The sequence below is a fragment of the Etheostoma spectabile genome, chromosome 9 (genome assembly GCF_008692095.1).
Source record: "Etheostoma spectabile isolate EspeVRDwgs_2016 chromosome 9, UIUC_Espe_1.0, whole genome shotgun sequence".
Taxonomy (NCBI): Eukaryota; Metazoa; Chordata; class Actinopteri; order Perciformes; family Percidae; genus Etheostoma; species Etheostoma spectabile.
The window spans coordinates 7,541,604-7,566,516 of NC_045741.1; the positions used below are offsets into that span (position 1 = coordinate 7,541,604).

Below are 24,913 nucleotides of genomic sequence, written 5' to 3' on the forward strand. Positions count from 1 at the left end.
GACAACTAACCTAGACAAAGTAGTACTCACCAAAGTAGAAGCGTATCAGACAGCCAATTTCTGGATGCATCCCCTCCGCCTGCACCCTCCATGGATCTTCAAACCCCAGATGAGTGAGGTACTCGTTTAATATCTGAAGAGGCCTCTCTTCATCTCCCAGCCGCCGCACTGCTCCACCGTGCAGCTGGAGGAAGAGAGCCGGGGTCGGGCTGCCATTGATGGGCTCCGGCCATCCTCTGCTCCCCCCTGGGATCTCCGGGTCAGACTGGACAGATGCCTGGCTGGACAGGGGCCGAGTCTGAGAGCTGCTGGGGCATTTAGAAGGAGGTTTGATTAATTTGGGGGCATTTACATTATCACCAGCTCCAGCTTCGATGTCATCTGGTGTGGTTGTCACTTGGCTGGAAGCACTGCAGGGGTCTGTGGTGGGCATGTCTGCAGCAGATGTGTCGGTTGAATGTGTTGGAGAAGAGGTGAGGTCTACTTCATCTGAGGAGCTCTCAAACGGGTCAGGTCCCTCTGTGGCGCTGTCGCAGGTTGGGCTCACCACTGAGGAGTCTGTACCCGGACCCAGCCCGTCGCTGAGCGAGTCCCGGAGCTCTGTGCTTCCGGGCCCGCCTGGGCTCAAGTCCTCACAGGTGCTGCTCTCCATATCCGAACCAGAGTAGACTCCATAACAGTCTGCCACACTTAGGCTCAAATCCATCACAATGTCATTCAGATAAACCTCAGATGTTTTATCATCCAACAAGTTAGAGGGCAGTTTAGTATCAGGGTAATACTGTTTTGTGTGTTCATTCTTATCTGCTTTGGGGTTTTTGACATCCACGCTGTCACTGAGACTTTTGATTTCATCAATGTGCCCATTACTATCTTTACAATGATCATTTAAGTCAACTAAAGCAGCAGTTTTGCAGTTAATTCTCAACACAGCTCCAGCTTTGCAGCTCCCATCCAGCTTACTGGCTACGTCTGCAGCAGTGGTGTCCACTGTGCAGAGCACCGGTCGCGGGTAGGAGGGCGTGAGCCAGTCGTGGACGTGAATGCAGCCCCGCCGGAGGTCCGATCTCACCCATGTCTTATCCGAGGCCTGGAGCTGCTTTGACTGCTTCTGTCGAAGAAAAGTCCTCCTATCCAGGCTGAGGGTGCTCAGCGGCGAGGCTAGGGGGGCGGGACTGGCCGCCTCAGCAGAGGACACGCCGCCGGGCGAGCTGCTGGTCGGCGGAGCCCCCAGCGACAGATTCCTCCTGTGTCTCTGCCGTCTCCTGCTCAGCAAAGAGTTGACAGAAGTGTTGCTGTTGGCTGATGTCAGGCTGTAAATGTTGGCTGTTTTTACAGCGGGAATGTTCATATTTTTGGCCGCACCACCGATAGCGTTGGCAACTTGGTTTTGATAGATCCCGTTCCTTATCGCAATCTGGAGAAGGGAGGTGGCTGCAAGTCCCTTCCCGAATAGTTTCGCCTCTGCGCCCCCACCGTCATCGTCCCCGATTGAGGGTCTCTTTCCAGCAGAGAGCGGCGTTAATCCACTTGGTTTCACGGCATTACTGTCGCCGCTAGAGTCAAGTATCCCCTGTGGTGTTAACGAAGTTGAAAGCGCCCCAGACTCGTTTTCCTTCACACTTTCCATCCTGTTAGCTAGCAACCGCGGCGCCAGTTAGTTAGCAGGAACAGCCTGCAGGTGAACGTTAGCCTCCGTTAGCTCACAGCCGTTAGCTCGCTCTAGTTACTGGCTAGTTTATGCCTGGCAAATGTGTGTACGGCTCCACGTTTAGCTTAGCATGCTAAAGTACTGCGCGGTTCGTTCAAGAGTTGCTCCCCTACAACATCCCATTTCGTAACACGCCGGGAGCTAACCGGGAGCTAACCGGCCGGTCGAGATGAGAAAACGCATATTCTAGTTGGTCGCCATGGAAGCTAGTGCGAGAAGGCGCGACTGCAACTGTACAGACAGATGAGAGTGACTGTCAGCAGTACACAGTGGACAGGGCGGGGTCTCATTGGATATGAATTATGACACCTTCATGTGCTCCCGAAAGCTCGTAATTGTAAAATTCTGTACATGACAGATGATCCGACTTGACAACGTGGTATTAAAAAACAACAATGGAACCCCCATGTTCATTATGAGCAAGAAACCGAGGGTGAAGTGTGAGTAGTGGTGGAGGAAGAAGTAGTGAGATCCTTTACTTAATTATAAGTATTAATGCCAGACTGTACAAATACAATGTTAGAAGTTACTTTATGTAAGAATATTAAACATGGTACAAGTAAAAGTAACTTATGTAGAAACATGTCCCCTGACTGTACTGTTATTTTATTAGATCATTATTACTCATGCATTAATGTAAATCACCTTTCTGATTTTTTTCCTCACAAAGCACATGAAAGCGCGAGAAATATTTGTAACTACAGAAGTCATAAAGTACGAGCAAGAATGAGCCTCTGAAGGCAACATGAAGTGCAGTTTACTTGGTTATTTATCTCAAAGAAAACAGTTACATTTTAACAGTATGCCTGTGAACTAAGAACGTGTTTTTATGCTTTGATAATAATGTATCCTTTACTTTTATGAAATTAAACTAAACCAACAATTCACTGCATAGTTTAATTTTTTGAAAAACAAACAAACAAGGAGGAGTTGTAACTCGTCTTCTGACGCCATCTAGTGGGACAAAGGCCTAATCATTATTCCTGAGTGAGATTTAGGAATCACTTCCTATTTTACTCTTTACAAGTCAGTGGTGAAAGAAGTATTCAGATCCTTTACCAAAAGTAAAGTTCACGTTAAGTATCAAAAGTAAAAGTATTTATTATGCAGCAGAATAACCCAGTGTTACATTATATATTCATTAATAATCATTGTGGACGCATGAGGTACACACAGCACTTCAATGTTGTAGTGCGTAATTTAAACTTTATCTGGTAGTTTCATCCATAACAAAGCCTCATATTTGATCTTTTGTAGGCTACATGAAATCTTAATCCACATAAAAAGTACCCCATTTCCCATCCAGTGAGGTAGAAGCCTATAAAGTAGCAGATAATGGAAATACTCAATGTACAATTACCTCAAAGTTGTAGCCTATATGAGTAAATGTGCTTATTACATTCCACCTCTGCTAGTTATCACAATAATGTAATAAATCATTCATATGAGGATGAGGGAGTTGCTCTTCTTTATCAGATGAGTGCCTATAAAATGAAATGGGAATTTTTGTGTCATTGACATTAAAAAGTCGGTCAAATCTTTGTGTTTCTAGGCCGACCTGGAGCGCAGATAAGGTGGAGATCAAACAGTTTAATCAGTTCCTGTGTGTGCTAGTGAGTGTTTCTCAGACAGAGAGAGAGAGAGAGAGAGAGAGAGAGAGAGGGATCAGTATGTTAGAACCGTCTCAGTCTTTGTCACATTTACATACTCGCCAGAGTGGACAGCTGTCACATTGCAGTCCAACAGAGGGCAAAGTGCAAGCTGCACTGTGACTGTATAGTTTATCATGCTTTCTCTCTCTCTCTCTCTCTCTCGCTCTCTTCCTCCCTCCCCCTGTCAAGTCTCCACCTCGATTTCTATACCAGTCAGACTTTCACTCATCAGGCTTCATATTGCTGTGATTTTCTTGTTTATTGCAACATCAATCAGCAAAGGTAAGATCCCTTTCCCGTTGTCTAAAATGTTTGATACGTTGAGTTGATTTACAGTGAACTACAGTAATCTATACCCAAGAGGACTTCTCCCTTTTTCAGCATGGCCGAGTCAACGTTCATTCACGTGGGACATGTTGTTTGTCTTTCCTTGAATGTTTTACGGCTACTGATGTTGCTCCAAATGTCATTATAGACCACCACTTTCAGAAAACAAAGGACCATGTGATGGATGGGAAATCTCAGGAGGATTCATAGTTAGAATGCACTAAGGGAGGGGGGGGGGGGATTAGCCTACTGACACATTAAGACACTGAGCCCCAGCAGACGTCTTTCCACTGGGATTCAGTCCATTATAAGAGGTCATTAAGTCCTAAAAGCCTACTTTTCTAAGGACAAGTGAAAAAAACCCTGCCTGTGGGGGGGTCATGAATGCACCTACTACCAATGCAAATAAAGTTCCTACAGTGACATGAATGTGATGGTAATGAGATGGAGCCCTGATTGATTGAGATATCCTTGGAACAAGTGGATTAAATTGAAATGACCTTATTTCATTATCAGGAAATAAGATTGTATAACTCTCTCTGTCGGGATCAGATGGACTACAGGGAGATTAGTTTACTGCTCTAATAAAAAGCTTTCAGGAAAAGAGCCAAAAACAGAGTGGAAGAGGATCTAAATGGAGAAGACGCTGGAGGATGACAATAGCTAGTCACGGTGAGGGGTTGCTGTTAATTTCAGTTCTGGTATTTTGCACAAACACTTTCAATTTCAAAGAATCTGTCATTTGAATTAAAACCGATGGCTCTATTCCTGCTGCGTTTGAGGAAGCAGAGGATGTTTTTCGCTGTCTAAAGGAAAGAAAAGACAGAAACAAAGACGGCTTGAATCTATTTCAGAATGCTTTCCTTTAAAATGGGAAATAGAGACTATAATTAGATGTGGCGAGTTCAAGCTCAAGGACTTAGCTGAGCAGCTCTCCCTATGGCAACGCGTGTGTGTGTGTGTGTGTGTGTGGTTTAGTCACTCACTTCCGTTTGTTTTGGTTCCTCAGGCGGAGCGCTGACAAATTTAGATTACAGCAAGTCTAAAAAATTGGAAAAAACAGAGTAGAAATACATAATTGGAGAGTAGTCACTCATTAAGATTGTCTGCCCAGCCCTGTCAGCTGTTACAGCGAGGACACATCACACACTCTCAAACAACACAACTACAGGAGGAGTGCACGTTCGTATTGGAAAGTACATTTATCACACATGGCCCCGGGGCCCAGATGCGTAGTATTTGAACACATATACTGTATGTGGTAGTTACTTATGCTTCTTGCTTGGGCCCATTGAACTCGGTGAGGGATCAAGTCTTTGTCATAGCTGTAGTGAGTCCTGATTGGTCTCTTTATTTCACTTTCTCTCACTCCTAAAACTGAAAGAAAAAGAAGAAAATTAAAAGACAAGAAGATTTTTTTTTCTGATTTTGGCTAATGAGTAAACTGTTATTTATAGGTGCTAAGGGAGTGGTTCCCCACCTTTTTGGTCTGGGGTACCCCCACAGCCCTGTCAGATGAACTCCCATACCCCTTCATCAATTCCCAATTTATGTTCAAACATAGTATTCATTATATAAAAAGTGGATGTTGTTGTTTTTTTAAGTTTATGTTTTTGGCAATTTAGGCTTTTATTTGATAGAACAGCTTAGACATGAGTGGGTAGAGAGAGGGGCAAAGACATGCAGCAAAGGGCCACAGGGCGGAATCAAACACGCGGCTGCTGGGTCTAAGCCTCTGCACAGGGGGAGCACGCTGTTCCAGGTGAGCTGTTCAGACGAGCTTTTCAGGCGCCTCAAAGTGGATGTCGTTAAGCTTTTTCATACTTGTTGAACTGTTGATATTTAGGCTACATGTACATGGCTACGTTTTGGTTTGAAAACGAATATCTTTTGCTCCGTTTACACCTCGAATTCACGCTGCTCCGGCGTTTCAGGGCCCCTAAACCGGAGACATTTGAAAACACTTTTGACCCCGTTTTGGTTTAAAATCTCCAGGGTTGGAGAACCTTTTCATCACACAAATGATACTACAGCATCTGGTCCACTGTAGACTGTATTAGCCACCAACCCAATTCATCTGCCCACATTAAAGGATAATAAGTAAAGAAATGAGATAAGAGGATGGACCTGAGTGTGTTTCCATTCTGGCTGCAGTGGTTCCCAGCAGGTTATTCTTGTACGTTGCAGTGGTGAAAATGGTTGTATCACTGTTTACTCTGCTGTGGTCACATGGTGAGGGTGAAGGCGAGGTTAACCACAGCTCTTTGTAGGCTCGGCCGTTGATCTCACTCCCAATAGACAAGCACAAACATGCATGTAATTTCCCTGCTCTGTGTATGCTAACAGAGCCCAGATACAACAGAAGTATCCCGTCCATGGTTTACAGAAGAATGTGTTTTAAGTCTTCAGGAGTTGGAGTCTGTAAGGTCAAAATAACAATGAAGATACTATAAATATCTCATTTCTAAATCACATTGTACTTTTACATGGGATTTCTAAGAACAGGCTTCAGATATTATCTTCTAATTCTGACAACTCAGGTTTGACAGTTACTCTTACCTTGTTTCAGTGTACAAAAACAAAAGTATTGGGAGTTATGATCTCATTCTCACCACTCACCCAAGTATGTACAATAAATGTGCAGCTGCATGCAGAAGCTAGTTAGCTTAGCACAAATACTAAAAGCAGGTAGAAACAGCTAGCCTGGTTCTATCCAAAGGTAAGAAAAATCTGTCTAAAAGCACCTCTAAAGCTCACAAATGAACATGATATGTGTTCTCTTTAATCCACACAAAAACCACAGTGTAAAAATATAGTTGTGGTTTTATGGGAGCTTATGTTAGGGATCGTGCCAAGAAATGGTCTGGCAAGTGAAATGCTAAGGTAATCTGTTGCTGGCTGTATGTCAATCTTCTCAGCTAACTTTTAGCCAGAAAGAGAAAAAAGGGTATTTGCCAAAATGTCAAACTATTCCTTTAACCCTTGTGTTGTCTTCCCGTCAAAATTGAAAGTCAACATTTTAGTTGACACTTTTTTTTAATCAATGTTTTTTAACTTTTTCTTATGTTTTTGTCCCTTTTTCCAACCCTTTTTTCAATGTTTGTCACTTTTTTGACATTTTCAACACTGTGTAACACTAACTTATTAACTTTAGTTTTACAGTTATTTTTGGAACTTATGGTCAATAAACCTCATATTTAGGAAATAATACCTAATGTTTGAGTTAGAAAAGCAGAAATTATGAATTATTTAGACTAAAATTAAAGGAATGGATGTTGATGGATGATCACAGACTGGAATATGTCAACTTTTACTCAACACTATTTCAAAACCACTTCAATTTTTCCCCAAAATTCTATAAAAGACGCCCCAAAATGAATGAAAGTAGAGATTTGTACTTGCCAAAGAGCGTTGTGTGGAATCAATCATGTTATTTTTGGTAGTTAAAAAGAACACTGATACAGGAAAATGGTTCAATTTGACCCGAGGACAACATGAGGGTTAAGATTTGGCCTAATTACTGATTTGGCCTAATTACTGTCAGGTTATTAGGTTATTACTAACACAGAGTTACTGAATTAATTCAGTAACTCTGTGTTAGTAATAACCTTCACTCTAGCTGCTAGCTCGTAGTACAGTTCAGCTTTTACAAACAAGATAAAAACAGATTTGAATGCAACAGTGTCATTAAGACAGCCTTTTGATAAAATTATAAATTTTGAGGTCTAAATAAAATCTCTATTTGAGCACGATTTCACAATCTTTTCAGCTTGTTCTTCTCTGTTCTGCCGGGAATTCCGCCGGATATCACTCTTTTCGGATATCACTCATTTAGGATATCACTCATTTGGGATATCACTCTTTTGGGATATCACTCTTTTCGGCAGATGTCTGTTTTCAGATGTCAGTCACCTTCTGCTTTCCTTGTAATCGCGTTCTAAGATTTAACCATAGTAACCATAGTCCTCAGATCTCTGCAGGGTAAATCCAGACCACTAGCTAGACTATCTGTCCAATCTGAGTTTTCTCACACAACTAAAACTTTTAAACGTACACATGTTCTCGGGTTTCAATAAACCCGAGAATGTTTTTCTCTCATCCCAGAATGCTGTTTTGGACTAGCCAGAGACGAGTCTACCTTTAACCATAATCCCAAAATGCTGACCTGATCATGAGGCAGCATGGTAAAGAGGCAGAACTTTGATCCTAGTTGGAACTTTATAGAAGTGAATTAGAGAATCACTTTGGAGATAGAGCTTTTCCTTCTTTTTTTTAAACTACACGAACACAGAGGCAGTTCAAAATAAACCCAGACAAACCGTTACAGTCATGTGAATAACCCAGTCAGAAAGGATCTTGTCATTCTGGGGGGATGATTTTCTGGCCCGGTCAGAATCTGGGCTGTAGTTTAGTGTGTGTTGTGCTGATGAGTAATGAGGTAACGCTCTGGTGTTCTGGGACTCATCGTCACCTCTCCCCCCTCAGTGAAAGTTTCCAATGACTCAGCTTTTGGCTCCATTCCTCATTTTGCTTGGCCTTGGCCCCACTTTGTTTTAGCATCACATCCTGTAAAAGGATTTGAGGTTTAATAAGGCTGACTGGATTTGAACTCGCATGTGTGTGTGGGTCAAAGACATTTTCCTACCTCACTTGTTCCAGCTGATACGGCACACGCAGATAAACGCTGTGGCAAACATCTGCTGACCTGGAGAGAAAAATTATCACTTCCCTTAAATTTCCAAGACTTTTCATTCTCACACACCCTGCATTTCACTTCCTGTAGGGCGCCCATGTGACTGAGATCAATCATGGAGGAACCGCAGCGAATCGATCTGACCTACATCACGGAACGCATCATCACCATATTCTGCCCTCCTGGATGTCCAGAAGAGATCTACGTGCAGAACCTGGACGAGATTATTCACATGCTGCAGTCCAAGCATGGACACCACTACATGGTGAGATGGACAAAAAGTGCTCAGAACTGAAGTAAAAACATCAAAAACAAGAGTGCAGCACTGTTACAGTTAAAGTCCTTCAGTTATAATGTTACTTGAGTGAAAGCATTAGCATTCAATTTAATTTTCTGGGGACAATTTAAAGATAGAGTAGGTCTAGACCACGCTCTATAATTTAAAAAGACCCAAAAATTCCCTCCAAGATCAAGCATTTGGTGCAACAGTGATGAAGTAAAACTTCCTCATAACAGACACAACCTGGCTCCTGGTGATTGGTTATGTTGAAATGTCACCTACTAAGCGTACCAAAATAAAAGTACTCATTATTAAGAATGGCCCAATTCAGAATAATTTTATATTATGTTATTGAACTACAGTTATTTATTCATTAATGTATGTATCACTTTGGTATCGTTGCTGGTAAAGGAGGGACTCATTTCTTACTTTATATTCTTCTGAATCAACAAAGTAACTAGTTACTAAGGCTTTAAAATCAAAAGTACTCAAGTTCAAGTACCTCAATAAAGTACAATGAATACATTTGTCCTCAGATTCTTAAGTAGCACATTCCTCTAAAGTCCTATTGGCTTCCTCTCATTTCAAACAACTTTGTGGTTACTTTGTCAAGTCCAATCGAATTATACCAGCCCCAATTCACATATTTGTCTTGCATACTTAATGACTTTATCATTATACCCTGGATAAGGAGACATTCATTTTGAAAATTATACATGATACGTTTTGAAATCGCCCTAAATTTCAAATGTTTGGGCCTTGAATATAAAAGAGTAAGTTAGTTGGTTTTAATCTCTAGTTTAAGTTACAGTTTGTATGGTTAGGTTTTGAGGAATAAAAAAAACGATTTATTTTATTTACGAGTATTTTCCCATCTGGCCATGAGGCCTGATTTAAGAAATCCCCAAGGATGTACAGTATTATGTTTTTTTTGTTTGTGCTTTGACAGAATTTAAACATCATCAGATATATTAGTTATTTAATCAGATCTATGTTGTAAAACAACCTCTTTTGAAATACTTTCATTTAAAACTTTTAGTGTGAGATTAGGAAGTTTTACTTAGGTCACAACTTCTTCAAATTTAAAGAAGTAAACAAGTTCCAGCTCGACATCCACTATCTTTTCAGTGCCGTTTGCATCTTAGACAGTTAGATGTGATGATATGGTTGAACGTTAAAATGTACCTGTCCTCGTCCTGCTCTTTCCTTTTCTATTTGAACAATTGTTCCTTCCTTCTCCAGCTCATCAACCTCTCACAGAAACCCCAAACTCTCACCCCAATGAACAACAAGGTACTGAAAATGATTTTGTATTGGTTTCTGGCAAATACTGAGATTAGGTCTGCGAAAATGCAAAAGTACAAAACCCTGCTGATGATACAAAATAGCAGCACTGTGAGTTAGAGTATGTGTGTGCGTGTGTGTGTGTGTGTGTGTGTGTGTGTTGTTTGTGAGGTTTTGGATACAGGTTGGCTGGACCTCCTGGCTCCCGACCTGGAGCAGCTCTTCAGTGTGTGCACGACGATGAAGAGCTGGCTGCAAACGCATCCGAAGCACGTCCTGGTGTTACACTGCAGGGTACACGCCACTGATTCCTCTGCACAAAATGCTCCATGATACTCTCTAAGAGCAGGGTTCAAAATTGGCATCATCTACCAGCCAAATGCTGGTAAAACATGCAAATGGGTTGTAGATTGTCTTCATTCACCATCCAAAAAAAAACCTATGGTAATCTATTGAGTGCCTGCTCATATTTAAACATTTACTTGCTATTTGGCTGGTGGTCAATAAAGTTAGGGTGACTAAATGTCCTCTTTTGCCAGGACATGTCCACTTTTTACGTACTGTCCGGGGCGTCCATGTCCGGCTTTCACTGTTTTTCATGGGACCATTAGCATTAAGCGTGTACTTCAATTGACTGGCGCTTTGCACACAATATACGGTGCTTTGTTGCGTGACGTAATTCCCGAGAGGCTGCCTTATATATCTTATGTATTTTAATATATATTATGCTAGCACATTTGTTTCAGTGTCTAATGAAGATGCTGGAGATCTAAAAGCTCACATGGACACCAAAAAAACTGATCTTATTACATAGAAAAGGTTTTAAGAGATACTTAGTTGAAGCTGGATTTTGAAGCTGACACAGTCATATACATTATTCCATATTTATTTATTTTTTTGAAAAGAGAGCTATTATTTTGTTTCAGGTTGTCACAAATTTTATTTTATTACATAAGTTATTTTTGTACCATTGAGGCGTAATAAAGCGTGTTCATTAACCTCTGAGAAGACTGTTTGAATTTGTGTCTCGAGGCCGGCCGAGTGTCCTCTTTTTTGGAAATCTAAATATGGTCACCCTAGATAAAGTTCATTTTGAACCCCTGTCTGAGAGTATGTCCAGTTTATGAATCCTGATTCTGTGGTTGTCCTCCACAGGGAGGTAAAGGCCGGCTCGGAGTTCTGGTGGCTTCCTACATCCACTTCAGCAACATGTCCGCCAGGTAACAAACACTGATGCCATGTGGATTTAATCAGTGGTGAATCAAATGATACAGGGCTAAAGGATGCTAAAGCAGCATTTAACTTTAATCATTTACAAACCAAAGAGAATTTGGGGACAATGAACAACAATCCCAGTAAACAGTCCGGCTAGCAGCTCAGTGGGTCTGTACTTCAGCTAAATGCTAGTGCCCACATGCTAACGTAGTCCCAATGACAATGCTAACATGCTGATGTTTACCATCATAGCTTAGTATGTAATGCTAACATTTGCTAATTAACACTAAACACAAATTTACAGTTGAGGCTGAACCAAAGTATTGGACAACTTCAAATTTTATTCTGACGATGGTGCTAGAGGAAAGGTCAGAGGATCACTGAGGTTATTACAATTCATCCTGCAGGAACCATGAATGGCTGCACCAAATGTCATGCCAATCCATTCAGTAGTTGTCAAGAAGTTTCAGGCTGCATCAAAGCGCTGGACCAACAACTGGTTGATGCTGCCATACTGTAGCTATGATGCAAGTGTGGCTAAAAATATAAGAAAATAAAGCAGATAAAGTGACAGATGTATGGGACTTGTACCTCCCTGGATAAAATTCGCAAAACCAAGCCAATCAGTGCCTGTAGGAGTAAAAGAAACTCTAGGTTGCACATATATTTTATATGAGCCAAACGTGCCATTTGGAGACATTGTGTGGCTGTTTTCTTCTAGATTTTGGGTGTGACATTACCACGTCAGTGTCAACTTGTTTAACATACTGCAACACATGCTGTATGATTTCTCCATAAGACATCAATGCTGACTAGTCCATCTAACATTTGTCCCAGATGTGTCTATATTGGAATTCAATTTGGTCCAGATGTTTCTAATTCCCAAAGGGTGAATCCTAAACAGTTTACTGTTGGAAGTGTTTGCAGAGCAAAGAGCACTGACAGAACAACAGAGAGAACAGAGGCTTATCTGCTGCACGTCTTCCCCAGCCAAAGGGCTGGGCGGCTGATTGAAGAGACTTTGAACTAGACTGTTATTTGATTTTGGGGCAGGGATCCAGTTGCTGTTGGACACCAGTACATTTATTCCCTCTTGATTTACCTGCATGACAGAGTCCGGGGCCCAGAAGACCCAAAACATTGTTAATGTTAATAAAAAGCCTTTTCAAAGTAACCGTTACAGCCTTTGCGGTTCATGTGGTTAAATATCGTCTAATGTCCTCATTTACACATTTAATCTTAGGATGGAGGGCAAGGTCAGTTTTAGGAAAATCTGTGTCAACTGAAAATGCAGAAAAAAAGTTGAAAATCTGGAAGATTTCTGCACCGTTGGTGTGGATGAATGAATGTGTGTGTGTGTGCGTACGTGCGTGCTGTTCGTGGCTGAACAGCTGACTCACTGTTGAGAAATATCTGATTGTGACCATTGTCACTCTATGTGCTCGTGAGTGAGTGCAGGTATGCCTAGGCTTGAGAATCACATGGTGTTTTAAAGTTACAAAATAACAAAAGAAAAACCAGATTCACAAGTTCACATCTTGCAGATACGTTTTCTTTTGCATTACCACACGCTACGTCAGGTAAAGCAGAAAACAGTGTTTTGTCGTTTCGGTGAACTGAGGCGTGTTACATGCATCACCATCTGAGTATTTGCCTCTCTCTCAGTGCAGACCTTTCTCTGGACCACTTTGCCATGAGGAGGTTCTACAATGACAAACTGTCCTCTCTGATGACCCCGTCCCAGAAACGGTAAGAACAGGGTTGATTGATCAATGCAGGTCAAAGGTCAACTCTGGTTCAAGTCTTAGCCTCTGATCTTCGATGTAGTCTCCCAGGGATCTGCTGTGACTGACACTAATCACATGATTTATGCTCTTGTGAAATAGTTGCTGTAGTACAGCTACAATGAGGTTGTGAAGCAAGGAGACTGAGTTGATGAAAAGCACACTTCAATCCATTCTCAAAGATCTTTCAGATACATTTACCTATTGGCTAGACTCAGGGCCTGAAATGGGCAGTATCGGCACTTCTAACTGTTATTAACAATATATTATTAATACAGTATTATTAATAGGCTGATATCACAGACTGTGGCTGATATTTATTCCAAAATTGGCTATATATGCATACGGTGGACCTGAAGGACAAAACACGACAGCATTTCAGAAAACATGACGACATTTCACAAAAACAAAAGATTATAGAAAACAAAACTTGGAATGTGATTGTGTGTGTTCCTTCGGGGCCACCGTATGTACAGTATATCATGATTTATTGGGACAAATCAAGCAATTCTATGCTAAATCTGACATTTAGCAAGCCCCATAATAAAATGATCCTTTGGGTTTCATAACCAAATTTTTACAGACACTGAGACGATTGAACTGAGAGGTCTCATCAGGTTCCTTAGATCCAGTTACTATTCGGGGTCATGCAATTGCTAAACTTGGGTACTGGCACCTTTTCTTGGTTAATTCAGGCACGGCAGGGTGAAAGAATAAATGCTGTACGTTTCTCTGTGCTCTCAGGTATGTGTGGATGCTGGGGAGCATGTTAAAGGGAGGACTGAGGCTGTGTCCCTCTCCGTCTTTCCTCCTGTGTGTTGTTCTTCACGGTCTTCCCAAAATAAGACCAGATGGAGGTAAAGAGCAGATGTCTGATCTGAATTAGAGAAAGCTACAGTAAGTAGAGAAACAGCAGTAGCAAGGGCCAGCCTGTTGCATTCTTCTTTTATTCATCCTATTAAGGAAGAAAGTGCTTAGAATTCCTTTTTTGGAAAGATTATTTTTTGGGCTTTTTTACCTTTATTTGATAGGACAGCTAGGTGAGAGACATGCAGGAAATTGTCACAGGTTGGATTCAAACCGTGGACCTATGCGTTGAGGCCTAAACCTTGAAGTACTGTATATGTGCGCCTGCTCTACCCACTGACCAACCCGGCCACAAGATGCTTATAACTTAAAATGTCTTCGGATGTCCAAAAAGTCAAATGATTGCCATGTTTTGTGATGAAACTCTTCCTCTTCGCAGCATGTTGTCTCTTCCTAAGAGTCTACCAGAGTCTACAACCTGTTTGCACATCAGCAGTCTAGTAAGAAATCCCATAAAATCCCATAATAATCTGTAAACATGACAGGCTGTTGTTCAGAAGTGGATACGGTGTAATGTGCGTTTCTGTCCATCTCAGCCACGTTAACGCGGCTCAGACAGACCGCCTCTACATCGTGCTCCAGCCAGCTCAGCTGCTCAAAGGGGACATCATGGTGAGGGGTGATCTACTACATAGATCTGCTACTACTTTATTTATCATTTAGGTTTATATTTGAAGGTAATTATTATATTTCTGCAGTATACAGCACAAAATGCAGCCTAAATGATTCATCATTGGGAACTACTAACAAGCTAACCTTCCATCAAACTTGACTTTTTGCAAAAGTATAGATTATTTTACAAATTGTTCTGTTTGTTTGTATTTGTAATCTATTGGGTGACACTGACTTTATTTCCTTAATAACCTTAAGAGGTTTCCTGAAAAAATCCCCAATATGAGACTGAAGTTTACGAAAGAAATGAATTGGAATTATTTAATTAAAAGTGTATCAAACGCTGTCCTTTTTCGTACAAGTAGGGATAGACCGATTATTGGCCCTGGCTGATTTTTCATCATTTCATTTGCCTAATAACCAATAAATAATGAATTCAAAAGTCTTCTACTTTGACTACAGCTCTGTCTGTCCCTCAGCTTCCGTTTCACTCACCACTGAGTCTGACTGAGTGTCAAATATCAGGTTTATCGGTTTCATAAACTACTAATAATTCCTATCGGCCTTGAAAAAACATTATCGGTCGATCCCTATTTATAAGGACAATTCTTGGAAATTATTAGAGAAATCTTTCAGGAAAATAACAACTTCTAATTACATTTTAATATTACATAAATACTAACAGATCATAAAATGAATGAAAATCTGAAAAACAATCTAAATCACAACTTCAACCGTTTTCATTTATAAACCAAACTGACAGGAAGTGGTTATGAACTGACTCCTTATTTTGCTCTAATGAGACACAAGCAGCACATAGAGGACACTGTGTCATCTTCTTTCTGGTTTCAGGTGCTTTGTTATGATAAAAACAGCTGCTCAGCCAGCCGGCAGGTCGTCTTCCGTCTCCAGTTTCATACGGGACTGGTACACGGAAACAGCCTCACCTTCTGTAAGGCGGACCTGGACTGTGCCAATGAAGGTATTTATAATCCACCACACTGCTGCAACATCCATCTTAATCTGGGGCTGTTAAATCTTTCACTTTTCCTCCTATGTAAATATGACTCATGACCGTGGACCCACGTATCAGCTGGGCTGCAGGTGTGGACGTGGGAATATGTCCAGTGTGCCACGTTAACTGTCCAGCTGTCTAAGGTGTTTTTGTGTTACTATTCCAGATCCCCGGTTCCCAGAAGATGGAAAAGTAGAACTTTTGGTTTCTGACAGCCCTGAAAAGATAACAGGTACACTTTTTTACTGAAGTCTGCAGAGCCAATAACAAACGGCACCAGCAAACATTACTACAGGGAACTGGATGAAAGAAAGATGCAGGTGAAAATGGGTTTCAGATGTTTTTTAGAGGTTTTGCCAAGCTCTGATCCAGCTCTGTGAGGCTGTACTCAGGCAACATCTACACTACTATCTTTTGGTTTAAAAACATTTTCTATATCTAGGCCTCGCACCTAGCCTGGAAATCCAGACCCAAATTTGACAGATTAAGAGTCTGGCATCGAGTAATGAAAGTCGCCCATCTCGAGGGGCGCCACCAAGCGTGCATTTGAAAATCTCACCGCATGCAATTGGATAACACTACGACCAATCACAATAACACACGGGGTGACGTGTCCAGAGCCCCATACGCTTAGCTAGCAGCGGAGCTAACTGGTAGATTATCTGCGTCATCTGCGTAGCTCTCCACTGGCCCCGCCTACATCAGATACAGCGATGTGATTGGTGCAGCTCGGCTACAAGGGCATAGTTAATGAGCAGCATTACTCGATGCCAGAGAAACTCACTGAGCAAATTCAAATTGGGCTCTTGCGAGAACTTTCAGGGTACCTTGCACCCACAATACTCCACAATTTCTCATAGATTTAAGCAAAACAATAGCTAAGATAGCATCAAAACGTTTTAGGGATAAGTAAAGAAAAATGTGTTTTAGTAAATTAAAAGAAGTGAACCTTTTACACCTATGATTGCCAAAATGTACAAAAGAAATCTTCTCTAACTTAAAATAGCCCCTCATCACCAGTTTGCATTGTAAATATTATATTTTGTTTCTTTTCAAGTTGCAGGTTGCATTGTTTTCTTTCTTTTATTTCTGTTTTTTTTCTTTCTTTTTTTAAACTCTTAGAAGGAACATTATCCAGTAATGTAAAAGAAAACATTGTAAAAAATTGGAAAGGAAAAAAAAGACATTTTTGCTTTACATTTTTTTGCCATTTATCTTGTGAATCCCCAAAATGATCTTCTTCCAACCCCCTCGCTGGCAACCACTGCTCAAACTGACACATTCAATGAACTACACACACTCACTCATCCGCACAGACACATTATTTGGGCTACAGGTGTTGATGAACAAAGCATCACTGTGTCTCCTAATTCAAGCAGAAGAGACAGAAATGACTCAGTTTGCACACTCACACACACACACACACACACACACACACACACACACACACACACACCACCACACACAGGAACTCTCGATACTTACAATGAAAAACATATTCAGCAAGTTCAACAGTTACCAGGTGGAGGCAGTGTTGGACACCAGGAGAAACAGCCAAACTGCCCCTCAGCAGGCCCAATCATACTCCTTGCCTCCCAACAGGAAGCAATATGAGCAGTTATCTCTCTCTCTCACACACACACACACACACACACACACACACACACACACACTGTCACACTGACAGACACATCAGACAAAAAACTAAATCTAAGCTCACATTATTTCTAAAATCCAATTTGAAATGAGCTCTGGCGTCAGCTAATGTTACAGTGTGTGTGTGTGTGTGTGTGTGTGTGTGTCGTTTAACTGACTCTTGACCAGTTTGTCTGCTGGTCTGCTTGTCATTTCCACGTGCAGGTAGAGAGCTGTGGCACAACGGCCGCTGTGTGACGGTGGACTATGACACCTTGGACCCTTTGGTCAGAAGAGATTCATATCAGGACACGTCTCCTCCTGAAACAGGTGAGGTGCATTTTATTTATATTTATAACTTCTTTTTCCGTTTGTCTTACTTTCACTTTCTCTTAAGACCGGATTTACCAGCAAAAATTATAAAATGTTCTGCGCTGCTCTTATCTAATCGTGACCTTTATTCTGTTACCATGGCATTGGAAAACTAAAATGCCAATCCAGGACTTTTTAAAAGACCCTTTTTGAATTTTTTTAAAAAAGTTTTATCTACGGAAAAAACAAAATTGTTCTTTGATTGTTGATTGTTGGATCTAAATTGTTTATGACATACGAACAGGTTTAAAAAAAAAAGAAAAAAAGAAAAAAAAGGTTTTGCATAGTACTTTATTTTTATTTATTTATTTTCAGCTGAGAAACAGGTGGAAACAGGTGAAAATAATAACATTTTGCCAGGAAAATTTTTCTAAGTTATTTATGTATCTGTTAAAATGTCAAAAAAAGAAGGTTTTGGCAGGTAAAATCATTTTTATGTTTGTTGTTGTACTACTCGTTTTGGACACAAGAGGCTGAAGTGCACCACTACCCCATGACTAAAGCATTCATGTTCTCTTTTAGGGGAGTTTTAATTTCTTCATGTACTGTACTTTAAAACCAAGGTATGAGTACACTTGAACACTTGAAAAATGAAAAAGTAACTAAAAAAGTTTATCCTGGGAAAAAAACTTTTCTCAAGTCATAAACACAGGAGTTAAAACACTTTAGATCAGACTAGAAAATAGATCATCAGAAGAAAAATAAATTCTGACTCGCCTCTCAGGGCTTCTGTATATTTTGGCCTCCAACAACTCCAGAGAGAAATATCTGGCTCTTCAGCTGCTAAGTGCTCAGCTATGTTCATGCTGTCAGCTGTGGCCTGAAATGAAGCCATGCGAGCTGTAAGAATGGACACTAACAGTAAAGTGGAACAATGAGCTGAAACTCACAATAAAGCTCTGTAATGAGGGGAGCTGCAGAGTCAGCAGATCGTGTAGTTTTATCACTACGAGTTACCCCTTTTACATTGTTCCTAAATTATGGCTATAGTTCTTTAAATGTCCTCTAAACAATACTGTTTTGTAGAATAAATCAAAAGAGTCAATCTTAGTGCTGAGACAGAGAATTTTACCAACAGTACAGGTCTTTTTTAAAAACTTTCTTTTAGCTTTTAGTTCAGGCTCAGTGTGTCTGACAGATGTTTTGAGCAAACGAGCTCTGATAAATCCACTGTGCACTAACCTGCCCAACACCAAACACCGACAGACACAGTTAGCAACTAGCTGGTGAAGCAAGTGGAACGTTTAGGAGCTAAAGAGCCAGCTATTTCCCCCAGGAGTTGGTGGAGACCAAAAACGGAGCTAAAAATGTAGATTGAATATTGGACTTAAATTAATCAGGTGGACACAGACACCACCAGGTGGATGTGGGAATAGGCAGCTGTTTGATAACAGCTTTGAATGATAATATGTTAAAGCTATGTTTTTTTTTTAGCTTGTCACGGAAATTTTCTACCCCAAAAAATTAGTTAAAGCTATCGTGCGTAGATTCTGTCTCGCCCATGAGGAATTCTAAGTAATGACAACAACACTGTCAGTACATCAACATGGTACAAGCCTTTTGTGATCGCGCACCACCCCCACCCCTCCTCCACGCAGTTGCTTGTAACCAAGGAGGACATGGAAGATTTAAAAAACACGATAGACTCTTCAGTAGAGGTAATTATCTTAACCTGATTTTCTGCGCATGACAGTAGCCGGATGACACCATTTTCTAAACATAGCCGTTATGAGAAGTACAGAGAGAGTTGTGTGGGGCTTAATTAGTCTTAAGTCTTAATTAGCTTTGTAGCAACTTATTTGGCAATTGCTTGAATGTTACATAGAGTATGCTCATTGAAATTAAAAAGTTATGCACTAAAGCTTTAATGTATATCTCTGGCTGCTCTTCAGAAGTCGTATGCCTCTGTGGGTTCAGATCCAGTCTCTGAGAGGGTGTGTTTAGAGTCTGGCCTTCGCTGTGGTCAGTGCTGGGGGGTAACTGTCTGGTCATCGGTGTGACAGCTTACAACTGTTGTGGTAACAAAGACGTTCCAGGGATTGGTTGTAACGACAATCATCTAGACAGCCAGACCAGACCGGTGTATTTGGAGGCGGCAGTTTTTCAAAGAGCTTCCATTTAGTTAGAAAAACGGTTCACACACACACACATACCCACACACACAGAAAAACACCAACACAAAAACACAAATCGAGACAGCTGAAACAATCACTTAAAGCGGCGGTTGACGTTTCAGTTCCAGCTGTTTTATGCTGTTGCTAAATCTGCTCTGCCGGCCATGTAATTTAGATGGACCGATCACTGAGGGAGAAATGCAGAAAAGTGGCATGTAAACGCACACTCACAGACGCTCACATGAACGCAAACACACACATGGCCATTATGTTTAACCGCCCTAGCACACACACACATGCGCATGAGTATAATGAGGGTGCCAGCCAGTTAGCAACGAAGCCAGTCACAAGAATGTTGTTTTCAACCACAGGTGGTTCTACTTTACCCTCTCAGCCCACTCACGCCCCTCCTCTCCACTACTTCTGTCACTCCATCTCCCCTTCTTTTACTCTCTGCTATTCTTTTCTTCCCCTTTATCTGGTCTCTCTTTTTCCAGCTGGAAAAGTTGCAGGTTGCAATTTGTCCAAGATGTCCCCTTCCCCCTTTGGCACACCAGTCTCTCCAGAGCCCGCCCCCGTGTTTACATTCCCCATCTCCATATTTGGCCAGCTCAAGGTCCTTGTGCTTTGTGTTTCTGTTCTTCAAAAGTGGATATGTGTGTGTGTGTGTGTGTTGCACAAACTCTTCCACCTGCGTGTGATTGTGTGCAGATATATGTGCTAGCATGCAGTCTAGTGAATGATCCACCCGTCCGTTTCCTTCCATTGCTTTTCCCCCTGTAGACATAAACAAAATGCATGAGCGCACACTCTCTGCACAGCAATACCTACCTGTGTCAGCCCGGACAGGATGCAGGGGGGAGGAACGAGGAGGAGGGATGGGGCAAAGCGAGGCTGATTTTGTAGTGACGGGGAAGGCGGGTTTTTGTAGTGCAGGGACGGAGCAGGCGAGGAAGGAGTGACATGAGTGAGGGGAAAGAGAGAGTAGGAGGGGGGACACAGGGGGGGCTGTTAGCACCTTAAGAGAAAGAATGTTCTTTGCTTGTCTTCCTGTGGCAGCCTGAGAGGACGACAGCAGGGAAGCAACTTCAACTAAACTCTGGATCTTTTCAGCCTCTCTTTTTACCCTCTATCTGCATCCTTTTCATTCTGTCCTCGTCCTTGCCCCCTCTTTCCTTTCAGCTTGTCATCTGTTTCTCTTTTCCTCTTTCTCTGACTCCAAAGGGAGGCTTCAGCAAGCCTTTCCATCCTGTTTCTAATCCGCAGTGGCAACAGTGAAAGTTTACCCTCCGAGTGACTGCCGGTGAGTAAGTAAGCAGCTTCATGATGCTAATTTGGCATTTTAGTGTCTTTTTTACTGAAGTTCTTGTAGTATTGTTAAAGTTATACAGAGTGTTTCTAAGTGTGTGTGTGTGTTTGTGTGTGTGTGTGTGTGTGTGTGTGTGTGTGCGTGTGTGCGTGTGTGTGTGTAGGCTACTGTACATCTGTGTGAGAGATCTTATAGACCAGCTGTTAGGTTTTACTATGCATGTCTGGTATTTAGTTTTTATTGCCTCTCTGGACTTAAGAGGCTGTGCTCATACAGCTCTGGTATGCATTGTTGCATTCACTGTATGAGTCTTATCTCATCTTTAGGTACCAACCTTTATCAGAAAACAGCTTGCTCGCTGAGTTCTAATACGCATGGTATTTTTTTAGGGGTGCAAATAACAATAGTTTTCATTAGTAGGTTCATCATTTGATCTACAAAATGTTAGAAAATTCAAAAATAAACAAATATTTTCAGTTTAGTATCCTATTTAACAAAAGAGCAGCAAATTTTCACAATCTTTCCTTGAAAAAATGACTTAAATGATGAATAAATTATCGCTTCAGCAGCAGATTGATTTGGTGTTGATTAACTACTACTATTTATCAAGTATTGTTTCAGCTCTAGTATGGTTCCAGTAGTGTGTGTGTGTGTGTGTGTGTGTGTGTGTGTGTGTGTGTGTGTGTGTGTGTGTGTGTGTGTGTGTGTGTGTGTCTCTGCAATCAGCTCTGTCTGACCTCAGGTACATGTCTATGACAGACACGTCCTTTGCGTGACACACACATACACGACTACACACGTATGCATCCGCCGCCAGCCCACACAAAGGGGCCCTGTGTTATCTACACGGAGTGTGTCTGGAGTGATGGCTGTGGTCCAACAGGTGGTATGTGTGTTTGTGTGTGTGTCACAGTGAATCATATACAGTAGTGGTGCAGGTATGGAGTCATACGTAGTAAAAATATTTTCAGTATAAAGGTGTAATTTCCACATCTAGTTAATAGTTTACAGTTTAACTTTGATTTGCTCACTAAAATCTCTCTAAACCATGTCTTCTGTGCCATTGCTATAATACAGATTAGAGAAGTGGGAGTTGATTTAAAACGAACATTAACACATCCAGTGATGATTGTGATTGGTTTAAAGAAATGCCAATAAACCAGAGCACGTTTTTCTCCCATCCCAGAATGCTGTGTGGATTAGCCAGACCTTTCTCCGCAACGCTGTGGTGGAAGGTCTGGCAATGCGAGACTAACCCTCTCATCAACCTCTCGTGATTTTGTCTTCACAGCTTCACCTCATCTCCTGGGCCCTGGACTGAGGAAGAAGAGTAGTGAGGAAGGATCTTTGTTCCGCCTGACCACCAGCAGCCCCAGCCGCAGCGACCGAGCGCCGTCTGCCAGCAGTGATTCGGGCCTGTCTGTTGCCTCACAGGGGCGCACCGGGGCCGCGCAGAGGAGAGGGGCTGCACAGGACAAGCGTACCCAGGCAGGGAGGCTGCTCTCTGGCGTGGACTTTGAGGTTGCTCAACCTCTTCTGGAGGTCATGACTGAGCTTGCTGCGTCCGGCAGAGGGGAAGGGGAAATGACTGGAGACAAGTCTGGACTGGGGCACACTATCAATGGAGAGGCGTCGTCCAGCGAGAGGGAAACGGATATATTAGATGATGAGGATGAAGTAGATGAAGCAGCGCCTGCTTCAGACCTACCGAGCTCAAGCAGCATCTGCTCCCTCTCCTCTGAGAACCTGCCTGAAGCTCAGACATCAGCCCACGCAGAGTACTCCACACACTCCTGGGTTCGGCAGCAGCAGATGGTTGACGTTGTCGTCACTGATGGTTACCGTGGAGTCAATGGGATGGAGAGGTTGAACAGGGTGAGGAAACAGCGGCCGCCGCCTCTGGTAGCTCCAGACACACCATGCAGAGGACTCAGCAGCAGGGAAGCAGTGCAGAGAGGGCTGGTGGACGAGGACGCCACACAAAACACAGATGTTACACACAACGTGGACTCTGTCAGTACTACGCACGCTTCGTCCTGCCAAGAAGAGGATTTGTCGTCGTTGACTACAGACATCGACGAGTCCATAGAGCAGCTGAACCAGCTAATTCTGGATTTGGACCCCACCTTTGTTCCTGTTCCTACACGCTGTGCCCCCCTGTCGCGCTCTGCCTCCCTACATACCAATGGCCTCAGCACCAACGGAAATATCCGTCGGTCAGGTAAGACAAAGTCAAATAAATTAAAGAAGGAAGCATTGTTTCCAACGAGAACAAATCCTCTTCTAGGCTTTTGGCATCGTTATAGGGTTGGCAATGTTGGTCCGCAACTTTTGGTTCATGAAAAGTTTTTTACTCACAACAATGATTGACTTAGACTTTCGCCATTTGACTTGGAAGAGTCCTCCCCAAAGCCAAAGATTAAATACTTCATTTTCCGGACAAAAAATACTTGACTGAGCTTGAAAAAAGACAAAGATTGACTTGTTTAGGACTCCAAACACAAAGTTTAGGACATGGGACTTGATTTGGGACATTCTAGTCAAGACTTGAGACCTCTGCTGAGCTTACACCAAAAGACTTTTCAAGCGATTCCAGTGTCTTAGACCAATTTCCAATATCAGACTTAAATCATTAGTCTTGCTAGAGTTGGGGCGTGCTCCCGTTGGCTCAGTTGTTTGTTGTAAGGTTTCTATAAAACTCCGTCTGAGACATTCATGGTTCCCTGAGGATCAATCCTAATAACTCTAGTGATCCTTTGACTTTTCTCAATCAGCTACTGGATAGATTGCCGTGAAATTTGCGATGCACATGTTCCAATGTTTTGTTTTATGACCCCCAGCACTTGCAAATGTTTCCCCCAAACATGTTCCCTCCTGACGCTATTTTGCAAGAGCACCATCACTGCATCCTGGACTTAGCACCGCCCAAGACAATTGTGCTTGGTTTAAAGAATTTCCCCTGTAGCAGAATGATAACGGGTGCAGCAGATCATACCCAGACACAGCACTGTTGAGATAGATCTGGCTTTGCGAGACTGTGCTATACCTAAATACAGACTCACAGAGCTGCTAGAATGACTGTAAATGTTTAAGAGGCTGATATTTCAAAACGTCATCACTTAAAGCCAACATTCTCTGCATTGCTAAACACAGCTATGACTATAAATGTATGTATTTTGGGGCAAACTGACCCTTTCTTTGGGTAAATTACAACAGCACCTTTACACAGCTCTACTTGTACAGAGACAGCGAACAGTCCACTGGGAGATTAAGACTGGCTGAAATATCAAACTAAAGAAAATACACGTGTGCCAACAAGCTGGCGGGCAGATGAAGCTTGTAGGTTGGTGCTGAGTTCAGCCTGCACATACAGAGAAGCATTTATAACCCAGACTGAAGGACTGAAGTGCTGCCTTATTGTGGAAATCCACCTGAGAGAGAGGAATACATCTGTTACAGAAGTGTGTTTGTTAGTGTACACGGTTGTTTGCTGAAAGGGTGGAAGCATTTGATTAATAGTGGATATTCCTACGACGTTAGCACAACAGTTTGTTTTCTCTCAGTCTGTCTTATTTTGAATATGTGGAAGAAAAGGTTACAAAAGTAAAGATTGTGTGACGGACCCAACACAGTGAGAGGTCGGATAAGATTGTAATTTATTTACAAATAACCAAACTTTGTCCCTTTTGCGCTTAACTTTTCGCCCAAAAGCCAAACAGTTCCTCTGCCTCCATTTTTTACTTACTATCTGACTGGAAAGATAAAAAAACATACAATTAGATTTTTTTATGAAGTGTCCTCATGAATTCACTTACAACATTGATTGACTTAGAGTTTAACCATTTGACTTGGAGATGGCCTGATATCCTGCCCAAAGCCAAAGATTAAATACTTCATTTTCCTGACAACAAAGCTACTGTGACTCAACCAGAAATGGAGCAAATCCCGTTGTGTGAAAAGTTGTTTACTAAAATGTACTCACAACAATGACTGACTTAGACTTTCGCCATTTGACTTGGAAGAGTCCTCCCCAAAGCCAAAGA

The 24,913-nt window shown here is 41.9% G+C and overlaps 2 protein-coding genes and 1 long non-coding RNA gene across 5 annotated transcripts in view; 1 reads left to right on the forward strand and 2 right to left on the reverse strand.

Moving 5' to 3' along the window:
- LOC116695234 (PH domain leucine-rich repeat protein phosphatase 1) overlaps window positions 1-2,027 on the reverse strand; it is a 29,143-nt gene extending 27,116 nt beyond the window's left edge. Inside the window, exon 1 of the mRNA XM_032525365.1 lies at window positions 31-2,027. Coding sequence (XP_032381256.1) covers window positions 31-1,630 — 1,600 coding nt within the window. The 5' untranslated portion in view covers window positions 1,631-2,027. The remainder of the gene's footprint in view (window positions 1-30) is intronic.
- Window positions 2,028-3,538: 1,511 nt separating this feature from the next.
- The window catches only part of tns3.2 (tensin 3, tandem duplicate 2), a 56,991-nt gene continuing 35,616 nt past the window's right edge, over window positions 3,539-24,913 (forward strand). For 2 of the 3 annotated variants that reach the window (XR_004333392.1, XM_032525372.1), the window contains exons 1-13: window positions 3,539-3,645; window positions 8,474-8,648; window positions 9,906-9,956; window positions 10,119-10,241; window positions 11,103-11,167; window positions 12,828-12,911; window positions 13,691-13,803; window positions 14,193-14,253; window positions 14,350-14,425; window positions 15,278-15,407; window positions 15,607-15,672; window positions 17,301-17,405; window positions 22,162-23,091. Coding sequence is in view for 2 of the 3 variants with exons in the window: in XM_032525372.1 (XP_032381263.1) it covers window positions 8,499-8,648; window positions 9,906-9,956; window positions 10,119-10,241; window positions 11,103-11,167; window positions 12,828-12,911; window positions 13,691-13,803; window positions 14,193-14,253; window positions 14,350-14,425; window positions 15,278-15,407; window positions 15,607-15,672; window positions 17,301-17,405; window positions 22,162-23,091 (1,954 nt within the window). In the remaining variant the exon portion in view is untranslated. The remainder of the gene's footprint in view (window positions 3,646-8,473; window positions 8,649-9,905; window positions 9,957-10,118; window positions 10,242-11,102; window positions 11,168-12,827; window positions 12,912-13,690; window positions 13,804-14,192; window positions 14,254-14,349; window positions 14,426-15,277; window positions 15,408-15,606; window positions 15,673-17,300; window positions 17,406-22,161; window positions 23,092-24,913) is intronic. The other variant, XM_032525373.1, reaches the window with a different exon arrangement.
- On the reverse strand, window positions 5,158-18,350 carry LOC116695257 (uncharacterized). The gene is made up of 3 exons (XR_004333393.1): window positions 18,338-18,350; window positions 13,729-13,733; window positions 5,158-5,417 (listed from the first exon to the last, which is right to left on the reverse strand). It is a non-coding gene; the product is annotated as an uncharacterized LOC116695257 (long non-coding RNA).